Below are 22,428 nucleotides of genomic sequence, written 5' to 3'. Positions count from 1 at the left end.
GCACGTTGATGAACTCAGACTGCAGATGATCTCTTCTACTGTTTTGTCAGTAACAAGTGTGAAATGTGTCAGCTCTAGGTGTCTAGCTGGCTGCAGAGTAGTTATTTGTGTTGTGGAAATTATTGCATTCTTAATGCCTTGAACTTTGTCATCAAAAAATGTTGCAAACTCATTACACTTGGATGTAGAAATGAGTTCTAAAGGCAGTGAAACTGGAGGGTTTGTTAATCTGTTTACTGTAGCAAACAGGACACGAGAGTTGTTACTGCAGTTTTTGATGATTTCAGAAAAATAACTCTCCCTTGTTCTACGCAAAGTCTGGTTGAACACACATAGCTTTTCTTTGTAAGTAAGATGGTTAACACTACCATCCCACAGTTTTTGCATGCTAAACCTGGTGAAAACATTCCCTTATTTTGACAGTTTTTTACATTGTCTTGACACTGCATTCTTATAGTTATTTGCGTGTTCATGTTGAGACGTGCGTACACACAAAAAATATAATCTGATCTCAGGAGTCAAATGACTGGATTTTCCAGACAGTTTCACAAACTGCTGTAAAACTTACAAAAAACTTAAAATTAGTTGGATACACTGGTTTGTACATGCATCCTGGGAAAAGCTGTAGCTCCAAAAGTACAACATGAAAAAAGCTCTCCTGCTTAGTGTGCTTTCATAGGTTACCAAGCTAACAACAACCTGTTTAAATTGAAGCCTCTGCAGCTTTGAATAGTGGGAAAAACTCTCTTGAATACTGTCTGACGTGGTGTAGCTTGCTGTGATCAGTGCACGTTTTGACTGACATATGTTTCCACTCTGGGTTTACTGTGACTGACTTCGCTCTGCTCATAACAATATGCATTGTATCTTTGTGCCCGAAAGGGGCTCAATACCCAACCCACGATATGCTCTAAAACACATTTCAAGGTCTGTACCAAGCATGCTCACAGGGAAGAGAAGTAATTAACCGCCCAGTGAAACAGCCAGTTAGCTTAGCTTAGAAAGCGGTAACAGCTTGTGTGGTGGTGTCCAAAGACTGGGGAACAATTCCCTGCAACATCAACTAAAGCTCAGTAGTTAACACAGGATGGTTAATGTTGGACAGAGGCATGTTTAATATTTCTAAATGTGTCAAATCTTCATTCTTAGATATGCTAATAGATGGCAGCAGCTTCATTTTTACTGGCACATTCAGCCTACACACCTGAGAGAAGTAACACAATTTTCTTCTACCTCTATACAAGAATACTAAATGTAATATGAAAAAAAGGTCTTTAGTACTTTATGCACTCTGTCATGTTTTGGGACTGCACATCTGAAGTAACAAAAGGCTATGGTTAAAACTAGTGGGTTTTCAGCAGGAGCCACAAGCTCATAAGCCACTTCTGCAGGTGCCACAAAAAGATAGTTTTTAAAAATGTTACTCTCGAGTTTTATGAGACAGTTTGGAGGTGAAGCAGGGCAAAGAGAGAACCCATGTCATTTTATGTGCAGATCTGGATCTATTTCCTTCAAGGTAGAAGACAGGGCACTGGCTTTGTTGAAGGACTGCACCGACTTTGCTCACTTTAAGTGATGTATTTTGTCTTTTTTTGTTCAAATTAGACCTCATAGGTCAGGGGAAAATAATCATGAGTTCCAACCGACCTTTTTTCTTTTTCGTATTACATAGGTTTCCTGTACTTTCCCATAACAGCATGAATAAAACATATAACAATCACACAAGAGTGAGAGAATAGATGTGTCTTTATGTTTTGTAGTCACATATTAAGAAGTTAAAACACGGGTCTCACACGGACTAAGGCAAGTCTTCATGAGAAAAAGATGTTTGATTGCAATTCATCATCTCAGCACATCATCAACAGCTTCATAAATAAAACTTGCAGTGCTATACCCCAGATAAAAGGAGAACACAAATATTACTGACGATAAATTTCTCCACAGACACATGAAAGACAACAGACTGTCTGCTTTGAAAGAATGCCCACGTCATATCTTCAAAAGACCTCAGTCACTGTCATCACTTATGTCTTGGCTGTCTTGCAGCGTGTAGTCGTGTGGATTTGCAGAAACTGATAACAGATTTTCTGCAGGTCTATATAGCACATCAAATCCCACTTATTCACTGAGGCCTATGGTCCTTAATCACCTTGGCCCCATCCCCATTTCTACCCCCTCCCCTCTTCTTTCCTCTATTCCCTAGCCCCATCTCCTTTTTGTAAAGTGACCTTGGGTTACTTGAAAGGCGCTATATAAAACCAAGTCATTATTATTATTATTATTATATAACAGCATGTGTCAGAACATGGCATGACTGTGTTTTCTCTACATCAGGTTAAAAAAATCATACTTTGTGTTAATGTGAGGGTGAAGGACAGCTCCCGTTGGAGGGATGCCTGTTGAAACTTGATGAAAATGTTTTTTTCTTTCTTTTTTTTAACTTGATTTGCTCTTAAAAGGGGAAAATCTCTTTCCTCCATCACATATACCATGGAATGATGGTAATGATGGGCCATGCATTCTACTCTTTCAACATCATATTTGCACAGATATTGCAGTGTATGGCGTACCCCAGTTCTTTACATTAATGGACTTAGTCAGGTGTCAGTCAACGATTCCCAGACAGCTTGGGCAGGGATGGCAGATCCAGTGCACTGTTGCTGCGCTTGGATTAAGATGAGAGAGTGCAGGGAGAAAGAAAGAGGTCTGCTTTCCATAAAGTTCTGGTATCCTGTGAGGCAGCTCCACTTCATAATCATAAATCGTCTAGATGGAAATTGGGGGTTCGTCATATCCCAACATAACAGGGAAGTTCCAAAATCAAAATATGAACTGGCTGTTCTCATGACAGTTTAATATCAAAGGGAATTTTTTTTCAGATTTCCCATGGTTTCTCTTAAGTTTCCTGGAAGTTTTGCAACAAGAGAAAGCAATGTTTGGAGGTCAACACAAGTTGAGTTAGCTGAAAAAGTATTTCCTTCTGGTAATTAATGTATAGCTTATTACCACTCTTCACCCCCCTCTCCAAAAGAAAGAGTGGCTGTTCAAAGTTAATATCTAGGATTTGGGGTTTTGTGCCACCATCTGACAGACCAAACTCCTTCATCTTAGTACTGGAGGTTGTGCAGGACTCAGGTCCCTGGCCTCTCCCTTGCTTGAGCTCAGGCCAGCTCCAGTCCATGCGTGTAATGCTGTTTGTAATGAGAAATCTAAACAAGGAACAGCAGTGAGGCATGACAGGAATGTGTTTCCATTGGACGGAGCTCCATGCAAAAAAAGAGAAGAAAAAAGAATAATATGAAGAGGCAGAGATGTGTCCAGAAGGAGTGCTCACTTGGGCCAAAGCGGAAGACTAATGTTATTGTACATTGGCTGTCACTCTGCCAGCCCCCCCTCACCAATTGGTTCCTGGTCTCCTTACCAGCTTCTCCCCCCTCCTGCTCCCCTCTCTCCCACTGCTCTTCCAAAACTCTGTTTGCTCAGGTGGACAGTGACACAGTTTTAAATGAGTCCCAGTCGTCCCCCCCTTCTGCATCCGTGGCTGTAGACCGTGTCATCGGCTCAGAGTCTGGAGGGGCCTACAGAGAGCTGGAAGTTAAATCCTCAGCCAGGTTAAGTCTGGATGAGAAGTAGCAGGAAGTCAAGCAGCCAAACACTTGGAGGTACAAAAGAAAATAACAATTAAGAGACAATGCAAAGAAATGAGGAGAGTAAATTGCATTAAAGGAGGGAGGACAGAGGAAGATGGTGAGATGAAGATAAATCAGGCCACCCATTCAGAAAATTAGAGTGTTGGTTGTGGTCTGTAGAGGCTGTTTTGGTTTATGGTCCATGGAGGATGTCTTGAAACAGCAATGTTTAGAATTTATTTTATCATGCCACACTGTCTCAGACCCCTCTGTCAGGACTCTCATTCTGCAAAGACTAATTACAGTGTAAACACAGCATTAAAGTGTGCAGGCCACTCAACTTTTCTATTTACCTTTTCTTCCAAACAACCCTGACATCCTTCCACAGATTGATTCAGTCCACAGAAACCTCCTCGGCTGGTGTTTATTTGTTTTGAAACTGGCATGCAATTCGTGCTGAAATGGATGGATACAGATTTCGGTGAGAACACAAATAACATAGCTCAGCTTGAAAGACAGAAGATTTGGTCCCACCTGCAAATTGCTCTTCAGCTGAGCATAACCAGGTTTCCAGGCAGAACAAAAAAAAAGAAAAAAAAAAGGGTGTGTTGAAATAGCCAAAAACATTCAGCAGATACGCTAAATTATTAACTTGGCTTTCAAAAAGTGCAATTTCTGCAAGGAGACAATTGAGCACATAACTGAACAGCTCACTCGTAAAAATAGAAAAGACAACCAGGAAACTGCTTCATTAGCACATGCATGGGGGCTGTGGAGTGGTCACTCCATGTCAGTCACCTGCATGGCCTGAGCCAGGGAACCTAATTATTACCACATGGACCCAAAGGGCCGGAAGAGAACGCTTTTAAGGCAGACCGAGAGTTATGGCCTCCCAGATCTTTTAGCATACAAAATAAACAAGAGAACTGCTACTGCAGGCGAGTTTATGTGCTGAGTGCATCACAGTTTGTATACTTTGTATTTTATTCTTCATTTTACAATTACCCTTTAAATCTAAATGCATTACTGTCTGATTACACTTTTATAGTAGAACGCAATTTGTGTGTTTCGTGCACATTTCCACGCTACATTTTTGTTCTTTTTTTTACAGGATTTAATTCTGAATACTGATGCAGGGGAATTTCATTTGATGTGCATTATAGTGTAATAAAACAGTATGGAACATGCAACTTAGAAAAAAATGAGGTGATTCTTACATTTGCTTTGAGTTTTTTTTTTTCTTTCTTTTTTTTTTAAAAATATGTTATGTTTTATTTCGTCAACCTCATTTCAGTTGTTAATGATCGTTATTTTTGCATTTTAGGGCTGCGACAGGGCTGTTTCCAAAAGAAATATTAAGGCAGAGGTAAGTTAGGGGTTAGCAATGAGTTTAAAAAAAAAACCTGTATTATTCCATAAATGTGACATCAACGAGTTATTCTGCTTGGGATTTGTTAACAAAAGCAGTTTTCATAAAACTTTGGGCTTTGAGGAGCAACAGAGGATCTCCATTTAGTTCACAACTATACGAGAAAATCATTCAAATATTCTAAAGAAAGTTCCTCAAAGAAATTTTGGAAGGGATATACATACTTCCTCCTCTCCAGTGTTTAACATCATTATGTAATTCCACACGTCTGAAAGAATTTCAGTGCAAGGGCAGAGGGTAAAAAAAAGCCGATACAGGAATACTGTAATCTCTGATCCTAGACAGCGCTGCATCAAGAACTGTCATTCATCAATAGCTGATATAACCACATGGGCATTAGATTACTACGAGAACCCCTTTGCCAAGCATAATACAAAGTTACATTCACAAATGCTACCATAAAACTTTACCGTGCAAATGATAAGCCTTGTGTTAACCGTGTCCTGAGGGCTGCGTTGACTTCTCTGGACGCAGAGGCATCTGAGACGAACCATCACGTAGTGGAAACGTGCTTTGTGGTCAAACCAATCAGTTTTTAGTATCCTTTTTTGGAAGAAATGGATGAGCAAAGAAGAAAAGGAACATTCAGACTCTTATTGGCAACGATTCCACAAGCCAGGCTCTGTGATGGTTGTGTCAGTGCCCTTGGTGAAGCCCATTTATACTTCTGTGATGGCAGCTTTAATGCAAAAAGGTAATTCCGATTTAAGAACGGCATATTGCTGCCCGCAGGAAGACATCTTTTACAGGGACATGTGTGCATTTTTCAACAAGACAATGCAAAGCTACATTTTAAACACATTACAAAGGTGTGTCTGAGGAAGAAGAGGGTGCGGGTACTGGAATGACCTGTACTGTTGCACATTTTTGCAGAAATATTGGCTACTAAAACAACAGCTGAAATGCTTATTCAGTTGGTATCATCAATGCCAGGTCATATTTTAATTAATGGGAAGGAATGGTAACATTAAATTCAAGGCGTAAATACCTTACCGTCCAAAACCTTTTTTATTTTGTAACGTGTAAAATAAATTAAGAAATTGAATAATACTAATGAGACAGAACTTTAAATATATTGAGTTCATATATGTCTGTATTATGGCCAGCAATTCATTAATAGTTTGCTTGTATTAGCAAACATCAGGTCAACAACAAATACTGAACTTAACCGCAATTTTCTCAAGTAAATTTGACCACTGTGCATAACCCCTTCGTGGTCATCAGTATTGGAGTGTGCAACTTACAAAGAGGCCCGCATTCTTGTGTGTTGTGTGATTCTTATGCTGACACCTGAGGAGTGTTGACATTCAGGCAGGGCCAGTGTACCCGGCAGCTGCCTGGGAGGTGTAATAGGTTGTCTTACAGAGCACAGACAGGAAATGAACCCTGGTATCTAGCTTGAATCAACTACATCTGGACTCAATTATTCATCCTAGTTGTTTTTGGCCTGTGATAAATGATTTAGACTCACTGCTGACACCATTTCTCAAGTACAAATATAACTATGACATAGCTCAACGTAAAGAAAAGGAGAAAAGCACAAGGGTTAAAGCAAAAGATTAAAAAGAATCGTGATATTTTTCAGCCATGGCACAACCCTGCAAATGTTTATATATATGGTTGTTGCACTATAGTTATTCTCTCTGTTAGGATAAAGTGTGTTCTTAGACAATAAATCCACATAGTTCCTTCTGTGGTTTCAAAACAAAGAAAACACATTATTATCCTTATCTTGACACAATGATCCAAACCTTAAACTGATGTATTTTGCTGCACTTGCACGCAGGGTGGAGAGGAGCAAAAACATTCAAATATCTTCCCGGTCCAAGCCAAACACTGGCATTTCTAGTGTGGCCACAGGAGAAAGTTTAATAGCTCCTTGGAGGTTATGAACTGTTGACAGTTAATAAGTCATAAAATTTCTCCTTGAAGAGGATACGAGATTCCATCGGCAGGGCACCCAGTACAAAGAACCGGAAAGTAAATATCTCGCAATGCAAGTGGGCTGGAATCTCTCAATGGCCTCTCATGGAGAGCCTCAAGAGCATGTCCCTCAAGATTTCCTGATTTCTAGAGGCGTGCAGGAAAAATGACCACATTACCGAGTCATTTTCCCTTAATGTACCCTGACTTTTCTTTCACTTTTAGAGAATGGGGGCAGAGCATTGGAGGCAACTGACCTCCATGATTGCACCTTATATCATTGTACTTGTCATGTGTTTTCTTTGGCCTTTGGGATGTTTGCCATGGTAACGGCACACAGCGGACTGGCTGAGCTGACCCATGCTGTCCTCTGCATTTCCCGGCTTAGCTGTGATGAAGGGAAGTCTCTGCCCGGGTGATTCTTAGCCCCTGATGAGGAGGGTTCTCAATTTCAGCTCCAGGTTCTGCAAAGGGCCTCACGTCTCTCTCTGCTCCTTTAGCAACACCGCCGCCCCCCTCAACCACAAAGACCATCCCGCCGTAAAATGAGCAGCTATTTTTTGAGCCCAACTGTACCTGATTAAAATGTCCCTTCTGTCCTCTTAAATCCAACAAGTTCTGGTCATGAAATCTTTTTTTTTTTTTACGTTCATTCAGTTTTTGGCAAAGAGTTCAAGAAAAATCTGAATAGCATACTATTATCAGACAGTTTGCTTCAGGAAAACATCCCGGCTGGTGCTTTTTAAAGTAAAAAAAAATCCACCTGCTAAAGCCTAGTATCTTGTTGAAGCTCAGTAATCAACTAATAAGCTATCTTGTTTCTTTGATTTTAATTAGCTCTGATAGGTAAAAATGATTGTTTTCCTCGAATTGATGCAGTTCCTTCCTTGGGGTCTTGTTGTCATCGTAATATTGCCCAGGCAACCAGCAATGTTTCCAGGAAATCGCTGTGCTTTGCCAAGATATAGTCCAGCACATAACCCTGCGATAAACCACAATATGTCAGTTTCATAAAGATTGTGGTTTCAGTTGAAGTATTATTAGTAATTGCACTGACATGTTGTGACCCTTAGTCATTCTGACAATTCCAGTATTAAATCAAGACCACAGATTTTCCATTTTATGTGCTACGTGCGCCTAAACATAACTGTATGAATTTGTATAATGCTTTAGATTTACAGACAGATTGTCATATCATAGAAAATGAAATAATCGGGAAATCGTAAGGAGGTAGTTGTGGTGGAGAGTGGGGGGTGGACTGGGATTCAACGTCTTGATTCTGCCTGTACTGAGATCGAAGAAACGTTGAGGTTTTGTTTAAATGTTACTGAATATTGCAAATTAAATCACTGTGTTTTTTTCAGATGCGCGAACAAGATTTTTCTTTTCAGCAATTTTACAAGTAAGTTTCAAGTTTTTCCACTCAAGTCTGAGGTCCAGTCCCAGCCTAAGGCATTCAAGTCCTGAGTCTAAACAAGTCAAACGTGCTCTTTACCAAATATAATCCTGCTGAAAATTGACAAATTACCATTCTAAATATTAAACAAATCATCAATGTTTTTTAGAATATGTACCTATTCACTGCGACTTGATTGGATGCAGTTGTGGACCTTTGGGGTTTTGTCATCTTACATGGATTTGAGGTAATCCAGGAAATCATTTGTAGCACACTCTTTGTACTTTTTGTGATATATGGCCTTGGTGTGAGTCCAAGTATCAAGTCCAAGGGAAGTCACGAGCCATTGGTGTCAAAGTCCAAATGGAGTTGTAAGTCTTTTTTGATTTGACTTCAAGTGTGAAGTCATCAAAATTTTAACTGGAGTCTGGCTTGGGTCCACACCTTTGCACCAGGCCACAAACTTTCCCCAAGTTTAATCAAATGCTGCCGTCCCAACATGACAGAAATACGGCGCGTTCACATTCAGCAATGACTTGTCTTCTTTATGGTTACTGAAAACAAAAATATACTTTACATTACTTTCCTTAAATGGGCACATTTGATTTTGTAAATTTGTATCGAAAGGTTTTCTCAAGCAGGCAGAGTTTTCACTTTGTGACAGAGCCAAGATGTCTGTTTCCTTCTGTTTCCAGTGTTTGTGCTATACTAAGCTAATTGTCTCCTGGCTCCAGGTTCATATCAACTGGAAGGACATGGTGGTATCAACTTTCTCATCTAATTCTCAGCAAGAAAAGCCAATAAATACATTTTTTAAATGCAATTTGATATCAAAGGCGAACATGACAACCTGATACTTTTTCTGATACTTCTGAACAAGGTTTTCCCATCTTTCAGTGACAAAAAGGGCCTCAAGACTACAACTGCACTTAACATGCTGCTTTGACAGGTGTCTGTGCCATATTCAGTCACACAAGCCTTAACAAGTGCTCTGTGCACTGCTGCGGACGTGCTCCATGTTGATGATGAAGTACAGCTACACGTTGGCAGGAGAAAATCAACAAAAGAACAGACAAACTCGTGAGAGCAAAACCAACAATGATTCAGCTGACTTCTCTGAAAATGTAGGACATCCTTATCCCGGGATATCCAGAGAAGAAAAGTTGTGTTTTTTCTGTCCTGTGGGGTTGAAAGAAGAAAATCTATTTACAAAAGCACGAAAATATTTTATCACTAGCAGCAGGGGCAGGAGTGTTTTAATGACCTGATCCACAGGCCTCTGGCTGGCTGCAGGCTTTCTCAAACTGCAAAGAACCCAGTGGTTTGCCTGCCAACCCTTGGGGCAGTGTTGAGATGAAACAGATAAGATAATTGTCTTTAATGAAATCCAGATCTTTTAGTCTGTCTGGACCAGAACTAGCTGAGCCTTTTTTTCCCTTTTTGTGAAATTTTTTGAAGGGGGTGCTCCTTATAGATCTTGAATTTGAGGAGGGACGGTGGAAGTCAGTCTCTAATTCAAACCAGAGCTCATGTACCAGCCAGTGGAGCTTTGACACCGTTTGAAGTTCTGCAAGCGAACCCGGCTCCATCAGCCCGCCGGACCCTGTCGTCATGACAACTCTAATTATCTTCCTTTACGGCCTAGTTTTTACACAGGAAGGGAGCCATTATGTTCTTTGGGTATTTGCATCTCTCTGGGGCAAGTGTTAAAGGTCAGGGAAAAGAACCAAAATAAGAGTCCCACAGAAAAAAAAAAAAAAGCTGTGCGTGCGTGAGAAAAGGTGACTCACTGCAAAACATCTAATGCTTTGGCAGGCATTTCTTTTGTTAGACATTTCTTGGATTACTCACTGCAACATATGTTTCCAAGGACAGTTGAAAGTCCAGCTTTCTGCATGGTTTTGTAAAAGTTACAGGAAAGAAAATCATCAGGAGCTTCTTTTTGATGGACTCACAAACACGATCCTATCCCAAGTATTTAACTTTTCTCTTTAAACCTACATAACTTCACCCCCACTAAAATGCTACACATTCTGAAATTGATAAAAAGCACAAGGAGGTGCATGCATTGTGAAATAATCAGCCATTCTACTTCTTCATTATATCTTTTTATTAATACTTCAAGTTTTGCCCTGAAACAACAGACGTCTAATCGGAATACATTATTCATCCCTTTAATGTGATAATACACTCGTAATGTAAAATAAACACAGCGCTGTTTTTCCTGATGGGTTTCCAGTTGCGTTCAGTTGCCGACCATGGAAAGTTGACATGCTACATGTATTTCTTTGGCTGATGTTCTTTGGGTACCAGACTGTTTGGTTCAAAAACAGCAGAACATGGCCCAGACCAAGCGGCTGCTCTCTCACGAGAGATGCTGTGGTTCACACATCTTGTTTGTATATTTCAAAAAGTGGAAAGTGACAGATTGCCAGTCAGCTGCTCCAAAGTCTTTCCAAATGACGATCTGATTCATAGCATCAGGAATTTAAGCTTTATTTCCTCTTTTATATGCTGCAAAAGGATCATATGCCGACCACTGAAGTCAGGCGCAAGATATGATTTAAATCTAGAATGACACTGTTGTGATTCAAATTGGCCCTGAATGTTTTTTAGAGGAGATGCAGAATCTTATCTAATCTTATCTAATCTATTTATCTTAACGTGTTTTTCACCAGAGAGGGGCAGCTCTATGTGTCATTAGGGTTTTCCTAACATGCAGTTAGAGTTATAAAAAGGATCTGATACTTGCACTAAAATCCTGTGTTATATATTGAATCAGAGACTGAAAGTAAAGCCTCTTATCATGCAGATCTCATCAGTCTGACTATTGCAAATTATTGAATGAAGAGCCTTAAGTGGTGTTGCTCTGCCAGGGGTCACAGATGGCTGCGAATCAAAGGGGGAGCCAGAGGTTGACCAAACAAATGGTTCTGCCTCTGCCCTCATGTAAAACTATCTGCCAAACACCAGTGGTCCTCTTTGAACTTGATTTAGCACTAAGGTCACAAACAGCCGGTCATGTGTTGAGGAGGATGCAGCCAGCACCCTGATGACATGGAGATAGTGGAGATGAAATAAGGGTTATGTTGTCCTACACTGAGATCCTTAGGGGCTTCTCAATGGGGTTGTCCTGCTGCAAAATTACACCTTTATAATATTGTATCCATAGAAACCGCTCGGATCCTTTTTTTTAGAAGAAGTTTTTAGAAATGTTCATTTTCTTACAATCAGGGAGGTATCCATTGCATATGTACAAATAAAATGGACTTAGAGAATATGGAGAATGTACAGATGTACTTATATACAGCCACATACGTTATATTACTATTTAAAAGCTCAAACTAATTTTCAAATAAGTTCAGTCAGCATCATAATCAGTGGAAATAACTACATAAAAACACTAAATATAATCCACTTTTTCTGCGGATGGTGCACATCCACATTATAATGGGAAATAGACTTAACACAAAATGCTCCTTCAGTAACAAATGCTTTTGCTTTTTATACCATTGTTGTACTTGTTATTTTCTTGGTCATCTGACCGGGAAGGTCCTCCATCGGTGAACTGAAGGGGTCTGCATCTTGCACCAAAACTCCTCCTGGGATGTGAGGGAATACATATTGAGTCATAGTTTATGAAGGGTTCAAATTACCAAGAAGATCACAGATTTCAATACATTTATGCTGACTTCTCTGTTTGAAATTCAGTTAAAAGATTTGTATTATTGTACTTATTTGTTAGGTTCTAAAGAGTATAATCATGCTCTAGTTATATTTAGCAGTTCTATAAATCAGTTAGAAGCTGCTTCTTAAATACAATTTTACTTGTAATCTAATCTATTTCCAAAGGAGACACAAAGGAGCACAGTGCCCGTGACTTGAGATCAAGAATCTGAAGACTGGCTTCTTCAGTTCCGATGAGGGCAACACATTGAAATTATGAAGCAACATTAACTTGGTACCATCCTGTACCAGTGATCGTGACAAACAACCAGTTTTTGTTTACATACCTTTCACTGATGCTTTTAATTCATGTTTTCTGCCTTTTTTGGGTGGTTTTATACATAAGTGGTGTCACGAGAAGATTTATTATCCATAGCAAAGTATGAAGAGATGGTTTGCTCTGTCTTCATTTTCACTCAGCTGAAATACAACCTAACCTCACTGTGTCAGAATAAAGTTTGGCACAGATAGTTTGATTTTCCCTGCTTCCACATAACGCCACTTCCTGCTAAAAGCTCATCATGCCGGATAAGAATCAAGTATTTAAGATGGTGCTGGAGGAATAAAGGGGATCATTGTAACTCTAAGTAACAACACATCAATTATCAGCATGACATTTGAGTCCTGGCATTCAGCATCGGTGGGACCGGTGGGCCAGCAGGTTAATGAAGGCAAATGGGATTAATACCCAGGGAGAGGAGCGCCCCTGGGGACAGGAGCAGGGATGCTGCATCATTACAGCCCTGTTAACCCTGGGGCAATACACAAAGACTGCATGTTTCACTCTGCGCTGCAATGAGGGACAAATTGTCCTCTGTCTTAATTCATATCCAACAGGAGGCTAATCAAATCTGAGGCAGTTAATAGCTTTTATTCAGCAACATGCAGTTTTTCATGGTGATAATCAAGAGTTTTAAACATTTCACTTGTGTTGATAGTTTTTATTTTCATTGTGGGTTTGTGCATTTATTTAGGGGGACTGGTGTATGGACTTCATAAGATTTACAGGGTGTGTAGCCCAGTTTCCAACATGGGTGAAACTCATCAAACACATTCTGCCTTGAGTTTTTTCCCCCTCTCTTCCCTCAGGAAACAATCCTTTGTATTCCGTGCTCAATTCAAGCCTACAGTTACACCCCATCTTGATTGAACATAAACAGGAATGTTTGAAATCATTCCATTGGACTACGGCTACCCTCCACTTCATCTGTATGTTTATACTTCCTGTAAGGGGCCCTCTATTTATGGACAACTGAAGAGCACAAATAATCATCTCCCACGAGCGAAAAAAAATCTGCTTTTATTATCTGCAAAGTTTTGCAATGCCTTTGTGTACGCTCACGCTGCCTTCTGATTGCCTGTTTATTATTCCAGCGTTTCTGCTGAGCCAATGGGGATCTGGCCAATTCCTAAAGGTGCCAAGCCTTTTCCAGCCCTTTCCTGTCTGTGACATCATTGTGTATACCTCTAAAATACACTGATCCGTGTCTTGTCTGCAGCCTGGGTGGCACACATCACACGCAACAAAGGTTAAACATAAGGTGCACCCTCGTTGGACATGCTGCATGCAATCAGATCGCATGCCAGAGTCATGCCGTCACTCTTTATGACCAGCATGCCACTCTCTGTGATGAAACACTGACCTGCTGTAGATTCGTATTTGCCGTTTCTATAAGACATCAAGCAGACTTAAAATCGCCCATTTGACATGTCCCCAAGAACCCATATAGATTAGTCTGTTGCGTCTACTTTTACTCAAGAAGAAAACTCGATTGTTGACCTCAGGGGTCACACAGCCTTTCAGGCAAAAGCTTTATTAGTGTTTTTAAAATGAACAATTCCTTCATTTCAGTCTAGTTCTCCCTCAAACTCAAAGTGATTGAAATCCACAATGTGGGCATTGAGAGAGCATCCTCTTTTAGGACTTAAGAGACAAATAATACAATCTGAGTTCTTCCCAAATCAAAGGAAGTCATCAGCAAGTCAGCTAAAACAACAAAAAAAGACATTTCTGTCAGTAATTTGGCCAAGAATACGCAAGCATTCCTTTCAATGTTTTGCTCTCACGTGTTTATGTGAGTCTAGTCAGAGCACAACAGGTGTCCGTCTGCATTATTTACACTTTAAATGTAGCTGAACCTGCACTCGATCACTTCTTTGGGAGGGGAGTCATGTCGCGTCTGTGTGAGGTTAGAAACACATCATTAGTCTTTCTCTGGGATCAAACTTATTGATTTCAGGTTCACGAAAGCTTCTCGTGTATTTCTACTTTGATCAGCTTCTTATCAGCTGAAAACTCTGCAGTCAGAGAGTTCATAATCGTTCAATCTGGTAAGTTTTTTGAAGACATTATGAAAAAAACACTGCTCTGATTTCTTTAATTTGACTTCAATTTTGCTTCCAAATGAACTTCAACTCATTTCAGGAACAATGTTTCTAAAGGACATAATGCTATTCCCTTGTTCTTTTTGTGCCCAGATTATGACCTGTGAATTTCCGAAACCCACCTGTTGATCTGCATAAACTGAAATAAAGCTGTCAACAGTTTACGCGTCTGATTTAAGGTAAGACTTTCATCCTTAGCTGAGAGCACTTTTACATTTCGAGTAGAAATCACAGGAGAGCAAATTCTTCGTGAAGCAAGCAACATTTTCCTTTCTAACAGATGGAATCTGATGACAAATTCAAATGATCCGAAAAAAGTACCATTATTTTCTTTAAAAAAAAATCTCATCAGCTTAGAACACTCAAAGTTGAATAAAAGACATTAAAAGCAAAGTTTTGCTACGCAACCTGTTGCTTCTCTGCACCTCACTGCAGTGAATAGAAGGGGGTGGATATTTTCTTTGTGATATGTGAATATTGTCTTTTATAATTTGACTCTTATGATCTACTGCCATCTCTAAAAGGGCACAGCTGCAGGTGGCTAATTTCTGCAGCAATAAACGTCAGCGGATGAAACATGTGCTTCAAGGTGCCATCTGCTGAGAGACCTACTGAGACTACAGATGATTATCTATTTTTTAGTTTTGTTGATTTTCCAACCAAATGTGGCCTCATTCCGCTGGCTTCTTTTCTGACACTTTTTAAAAAATAATTTTTTTATTCAGCCAAGTTTAAAGCTGGGGATTCAGCTTTGAAGGAATCCACATACTAAAAACATTGTGTCCACATTGCTCCATATTGTTTTTTCTGTCACATAAACAGCAAAAGTATTTGCTGGGTTGTGTGGATCACATGGAGTCAGTGGTGTTTGCGTTTAAATCACATTTGTGGACGACTGAACTTACTTTTCACATGTGTGTGACATGATACACCCTCTCATCAAAGCAGTGAATTATCAACGTATTCACTAATCAGCAGACTTCAGGACTGAAGCTGTGTATTTCTCCTTAGCCTCTCTAGTCCTTTGCCTTGTGTTTTTTTTCTGACTTTATTTCCAAGCAGTTTAACTACTGGTTTGATATTTACTCACTGAGCAACTGTTTGTGGTGAATGGCTGAAAAAAGGACGTGCAGTTTATTATCATTTGCATCATTATTGTTGTTCTTATTAACAAGAATAAGAACAAGAATATTAATATTGATAATAATAGAGTTTATAAATTCAAAACCCGTAGGATTCCCTGCCTCCTTCTCTATAAATGCATGTATTAATGACACACACATTATATATATATATATATATATATATATATATATATATATATATATATATATATATATATACACATAGATATATACACTTGAAAAAAAAGGAGTCAAAGAGACGAATAAAGGGGAGTAGAAAAAAAATGTAACAGAAAAAAAATACAATTATGTGGTTAAAAAATGCTAAGTTGTAACTACTGATTTGTCTGTGTTTTTGTATCTAATTCATGAATAACCTGCCTGACGTCATCTTCCAAGCGAAACGTGCATTCGATTTTGAATATTTAATACAAACTAACGATAATTATAAGAATCATTATTATTACTGTTATTGTTATTATTAGTTTGATTACTTTTGATAGTAATTCTTGTAGTAATACTTTAACATGTCAAACTGATTTGGGTTTTATTATGAACTTGTCAATTTTAAAAAAGGTTTTTCAAAATCAAAATAAAGAGAGAGATTCATGGGGTGGTCGTCCATGACTGGCAGAAGCTCACAGCTGTGCCACCGCCTCAGTCAGGCCGTCGTGCATTTATTTTTCCGAAATGGTTGGATGATAAATTCTCGCCCGTTCCTCAGGTACTCCCCTGCTTCAAACCTCCTCCCTCCCGTTTTCTCTCTCTTTCTCTCTCTCACTCTCTCTCACACACACACATACTCTGAGTCTGAAGTACACTCCGCTTCCAAGCAGTCTGAAACTTTTAACTACTGACCCGTCCGTGTTTGAAGCCTTAAAAAACATCCTGGCTTTCATTTGGCTGTATTTCCTTACAGCCAAACAAACACCAAGTCGACATCCCACACAACCATCAGCGCGACGGACTCTCCCTTTTGTTTTTTCTCTCTCTCTCTCACTCGGCCTACCTTTTTCTTTTTAAAGTCTCGACGCGGTCTCATCCAGATCCTTGTAATTTCCCTGGAGGGGGAGTCCTTTTTAATAATCCACTGTAATCAACGCGAAACATGGATAATCTGAGTGCAAAACTACAGCTTGATAATAAAACCAACAACCAAAAAAAGCGTCTGCGTGGAGGCAGAGCTGCTCCGAGCTCTCTCTGCAGAGTAATGCACTGCACGGCGAGTCTCTGCAGTCTGAACATCTGCTCATTTCACGTGACTTTTTTAAAAATACTAACATCTGTTCTAAATAGGTTTCATTCTGTGCCTCCGCATCGTGTCAATTGCCAACTCCTCTCTTCAGAAATAGGGAGAGGAAACTTATTGAAGGCTTTTGCACTGCGTCAGGGGTCGACTTTGGTTATCGTTTTTGTTTTTGGTTTGTTTTTTTAAAGTAACTTTTGCAGATACATGCCACTCACAAACTGCAGCTTGCACGTCGTTTTACCTGAGAGAAACCCCCCCATTCGCAGTGAAGCTTTAAAGCAGAGCTGTTTGTGGCTCTTTTAGGCCTTGACTGTGATTGCGAGGCATTGCTGAGACACGGAGAATGGCGTTTATGTAGTCTGCACCTTCGCGGCCTCCTTAAATTTCATAGACATCTGGGAATTCCATACATGCCTCGCAAGCCAATTACACACCTTCAAACGGACACACAGTTTGATTCGGACAGCGAGAAAACACTTTCCCAGATCACCCGAGATCAATCACCGCGCGATAAAAGTGGGCTGCGAAAGATTTATTTAGTGAAATGGAGAATGCCTTTCCAAGGGGTTGTTAGGCTGCAAACCTGCGAGCTCACACGGGGCTGTTGTTCACATGACAGATAAAATATGTTTCGATGATGTGTAATTTCTGTCGTTGTGATCTCAGCATATAGAAGAAAGCCTCACTGGTGTCTGTGTTCAGCTACGGGCTGAGACTGTAGCAATGCATGGGCCCATATGACCTCAGCATAACTTATTTACTTATAATGGTGAGCTGCAGGAACATACTTTGATCCAACTCCAAACAAACCCAAGGACGGAGATAGTGTGAGGGAAACTGGAGAGGCTTTTAAATCTTTAATTAAAAATGTAATTTTATATAAGCTTTTTTTTTCTTTTTTTCTTTCTGCTGCACTTTTTTTTTTTACCCCCTCCTGCAATAAAACGTCTCTTGTGTTTAAAGCATGTGTTAACATTGGCTTTCCTCAAACAGCTTGAGTTACAAATGACGTGAGAGACCCAACAAAGTGCTGATATTCTTTTTTCTTTCTTTCTTAATATAAAAGATTAAAGCGCGTTTCACTGATTCTTACGTTCGAGCCAATAATAGCTCCGTCTGTTTTCCCCGGTGACTGGCAGCGCTGGGAGCTTTTTGTTTTTAATTCGACGTATATGCACGAGCAGGCAGAGTCCACGTGACGCTCGTGCGAAAGCAAGAAAGTCAAAGCCAAGTGCTTACATCGTCGTTTTCTTTAATGCAAAAAAAAAACAAAAAACATATACAAACATTTACAAAGGAAATGGTAATAAAAAATAGCAGTGATTTTTGTTTCTTTCTTTCTTTATTCGTTTATTTATTTCAGACACAGGATCTATTCTTTCAATGTAACACGTTTCACCAATAAATAAATAGATGTATTCTGAATTTTTTTTTTTTTTTTTTTTTTTTGCACAGGTTAGATCCACAGAGTCACCCATATATTGTGAGCCACGGCAACAGTCTCTCACCGAAAACCGAGACTTTAATGATGCACTTTGACCTCTACAGAAATAAGTCCAAAGGCATGCATTAAACATAGAAAAATAATAAAATAAAATAAAAAAGACAAAACACAATAGAGGTTTTCAAACATTCGTCGTCAACAACATGAAAACTCATCAGAATGGGGTGTGTGGAGGTATCGGCCTGTCGGGCCTCTACAAATGGATCCCCATGCAGAGCTCCAGTCGTCTTTGGTGTATTTGATCCCATGTATCCAGCATTGGACTCCAGATTGTCCCTTCAGAATGTGATAAGTAGATTCAGCAGTCACCTGTTGGTCAGACAATGTATCAATTGTCACTAAACTGAGCAGAAAAGCATGCAAAAGCAACTATTGTGCTGCATTGGACCTCTTTACAACCACTACAATCGATTCTGTTGAGTAGCTTTTCCTCATTTCAAGCCTGGATCATGCAGTTTTGTTGAAAAACCAAGCATACCATTTTGGGCATAATTTCTCCAGATGTTAGTGAGATGTTGACATGGACCAAGCGCCCTCCATCCTCCATACAGAGAAGGCGTAGCTCAGCCTCTCATGAGCCACATAACTACAACTTGACATCTTGGAGTCCAGCTCGTCGCTCTGCAGGACCTGGCAGAGGAAGTCGATGTATCTGGCTGCAAGTTTAAGGGTCTGTATTTTGCTGAGTTTGTCCGAGGGTAAAGTGGGGATAATTTTCCGCAAAGATGTGAACGCTTCGTTGAGAGATTGGGTCCTCTGTCGCTCCCGGACGTTGGCCATGACCCGCTGCGACTGAAGCTCCTCGAAAGACTGGGGGCTGCTGCTGCTGGACTTCTTCCCTCTTTTCCCAGGGGTCGGGCTATCTGAGTCCTCCCCGTTTTTCCTGCTCGGTCTCCTCTTCCTCCCACATCTCTTCGGCTGTCTGTCCAGCTCCCCCTCGCTGTTGCTCAGGCTGTCCACAGGAGAGACAGGGGAGCTGCCTGACTCTTCCCCCAGATTTTCCTCAGACATCTCCACCTGGGTAGATGGCGGTCAGAGACAGTCCAGAAAATGATTCCCCTCTCATGAAGTCGAAAAGTTAGTCCACCTGAAGCTTTATGGGCTGTGAAGACGCCAAAGATTCCATAGATGGGTTCCTGGGAGGGCAAGTCTTTTCTGTTACTTGAGAAACTTAGGCAGCTCTTATAGGCTGCATGGCGTAAAGTTTTTGGGGAGGGATTGGCCAAGAGGATGAATTACGTGAAGCAAGGGGCGGGAGCTTCCGATGACTAAAGACACCCTTTACAAGGCCAGAGTTTCAAGCGATAACTACAGGTTATATTTCATAAGATCACTCTATTATTACAAAAAGCGAATGAAGTATCAAACATTATGACTTCACAACACGCACAGAAAACAACGACATCATTTTCAAAGGGAAAAGCAAATTATGCTTCTGCTAAAGACGAAATATGAAACCGAACTATATTTAGAAAATAGAAAATGCGCATTTAAACCAACACAACATATTTATTGTATTTGCCTTGCAGATCCTTTGTACCTCAATCCCTTTTTCTTCTAACTGCAATAACATGTTCCATCTCATGTGTGTTTGCAATAATCTCCATGACTGTTCTACATCTTGTCAGACATAACTCAGGTGGATTTTTGATTTATGTTTCCTTTCAGTCTCACTTAAACCGAGTGAGATCAAAGGAATCTATCATATAATGCCGAGACTACATTTTTACAGTGAGCCAGTACTGCTTAAAACCTTTACTTGTACCCTTGAGAGGACATGTTTTTGTGTACCTTAATGTATGGCACATTTTACGTATATATGAAACTCAGGTGAAATTGGGTATATGTGTCTTTGTGCATCGAGAAAGGAAGTGATTACCCCCCTGTTGTTTCCATTCAGAGATGAGAAGAGGGCAGCTCTGTGTGTTTTGCTCTTTGGCATTAACTAGGCTGGTGATACAATATCCATCTTGTTTAGTGGAGGATTACTTTGTTTAGATTGAGAAGACTGTGGTCCACAGGAGCTGCATCTGGCTCAGGAAACAGGGGAGCAGTCAGGGTCAGAGGTCACAACACCAGTGAAACATCCATTTACATCTTCGTGGAGGCCTGAAAGTGAGGTATTGTTCTAAGGGAAACACAGGATTGTTTAAGTATGACTTGAGCTTAAGTATAACTTGAATCAAACATTTTGCATGTATTACCAATCAGATGAGCATTTTTATTACATTTTACTTGCTCAAAAAAATGTACATTTTCATTCATTTATATCACTTTGCCAGAGAGTAAAACTTGTTTAAGTTTAGAAGTTCCATGTGGTTTATTAAGAGGTAATGATGAAAATTATACAAAAAAAAAAAAGAAACACCAGTTCAAGTCTGTTTAAGGTGAGTGTACCTGCCTGGTGGCTCTGTCCATGGTGCTGATATGGCATTCTCTGCTCTCTACCTGGTGCCCCTCACAGGTAAGCAAGCAGGCCTTCAGCCAATCAGTTTGCTCTCATCTGCTCTGTAGTCAAGTCAATTTATGTATAAACTCATTCAAAGACAACAAGTCTTTACAAGGGTGCAGTGCAATTAAAAGAAAATGGGTAAATCAATAAAAGTTTAAAAAAAAAACTTTAAAAAAGTAGTGGTGCTTTTTGTAAGGGAGGAGATTTAAATTTGTTTGTTGAGCAGTTTGATGAGCTGCTGCTTTAGACTAAAATGGAATGCATAAACAAAGTTTTAATCTTACATATTTATGTTCAACCTGTCCAGGGTGTACCCTGCCCCTTGCCCAATGAGACCTGGGATAGGCTTCAGCACCCCTGCAACCCTGAACTGGATTAAGCGGGTAAAGAAAATGGATGGACAGATGGATGAACATTTATTTTCATTTGAGGTGTTTTGGTGGTAATCTTCTGAAAACAGTGACAGATATTAACAAAGCAGATTTACTAAAGTAAATAATAAGTAAGTAAAAACTTTGAGTCAAACACTGGTTCTGGATCACGTCTTTCGTGCTTTCTGTGACCACTGTGGTCTCTGCAATACAATGTCCTCAGAAATGAGAACATAAACTCTCATTTGGTCCTGTGCTATCCCAACTGGTCACTGACATATTGCATCTTGCATGCATGCAATGTTAATTTCAAAACTGTATGACTTTATAGGTTGTATGTTTGTACAGTTAAATATAATCCCATATCAGCATCTTTTATATTAACACTCCTAGAGGCAGCAGTAGATACTGCATATCTAAGACATAAACAACATGAAGGATGTTTGTCCATATCCTGAAACATAACCCATATGAGTGTTTTTAACAGAAATATTGAATGTTGACAGCAAATGAAGAAAATGTCATTATGAAGTCTTGACTGATAAACAAGCAACGATATCATAGTTAGGAGTTTGTGAGGGAAAAGTCACAGACAGAAAAAACGAGAGACTTGAGTTCAGGACTACAGTCGGGTCTCCACAGCGTTTTTGATTCACATTTGGAGGAGATTAATAAAAAAAGATGAACGAAAACGGAAAAAACTTCCCTCATGTACAAAAATGTTTATACTTTTGCTTGAGGTGGGTTTGCCTATTTTAAAGAAGACTTGATGCGTATAAGGGGGATGAAAGCAACTTTGTGAATCACATGTGACCTAGGAAACATCATAATCATGCAACTCATCTGCTGTTTCTGGTCTGAGCTGGCATACAATAAACTCATGTTTTTGCAGAAAGCATATAATATCCCAGATATATATCCAGATATTCTCCATTTTCCTCCTGGGAATGTCCACTGCAGTTGTTGTTTTTGTTCTTCTCAGGGTTTGTTTCAAGTGTGAACAACTACTTTATCAAATGAATTACAACTACAAGCATTTATGTGCTTCAGATCAGTTAATGGAAACATGTTTGATTCTCATTCTATTTTTTTTTTTGCCATTTTTTAAAAGATCGTTTTTGATTTGCCTAGAGAATGGATTTGGTAGAGAATGGAAACCTTATTCTCTACCTTTTGCCTCCTTCTTTTCATACACTAACTCCTTATAATTACTGCAGGTTACCTTGGTAACTCATCAACA

General features: G+C 39.7%; 1 protein-coding gene across 1 annotated transcript; it reads right to left on the bottom strand.

Annotated features, from left to right (window-relative positions):
- Positions 1-18,127: 18,127 nt before the first annotated feature.
- twist1b (twist family bHLH transcription factor 1b) lies at positions 18,128-19,498 on the bottom strand. Its single transcript, XM_075466641.1, has 2 exons — positions 18,844-19,498; positions 18,128-18,674 (listed from the first exon to the last, which is right to left on the bottom strand). The coding sequence occupies exon 1, from the start codon at positions 19,374-19,376 to the stop codon at positions 18,870-18,872; it is 507 nt and encodes a 168-aa protein (XP_075322756.1). The 5' UTR covers positions 19,377-19,498; the 3' UTR covers positions 18,128-18,674; positions 18,844-18,869.
- Between the last annotated feature and the right edge of the window lie 2,930 nt (positions 19,499-22,428).

The sequence above is a fragment of the Odontesthes bonariensis genome, chromosome 5 (genome assembly GCF_027942865.1).
Source record: "Odontesthes bonariensis isolate fOdoBon6 chromosome 5, fOdoBon6.hap1, whole genome shotgun sequence".
Classification (NCBI taxonomy): domain Eukaryota; kingdom Metazoa; phylum Chordata; class Actinopteri; order Atheriniformes; family Atherinopsidae; genus Odontesthes; species Odontesthes bonariensis.
The sequence above is the reverse complement of the archived record's forward strand: the minus strand, read 5'-3'. Positions and strand labels throughout refer to the sequence as shown.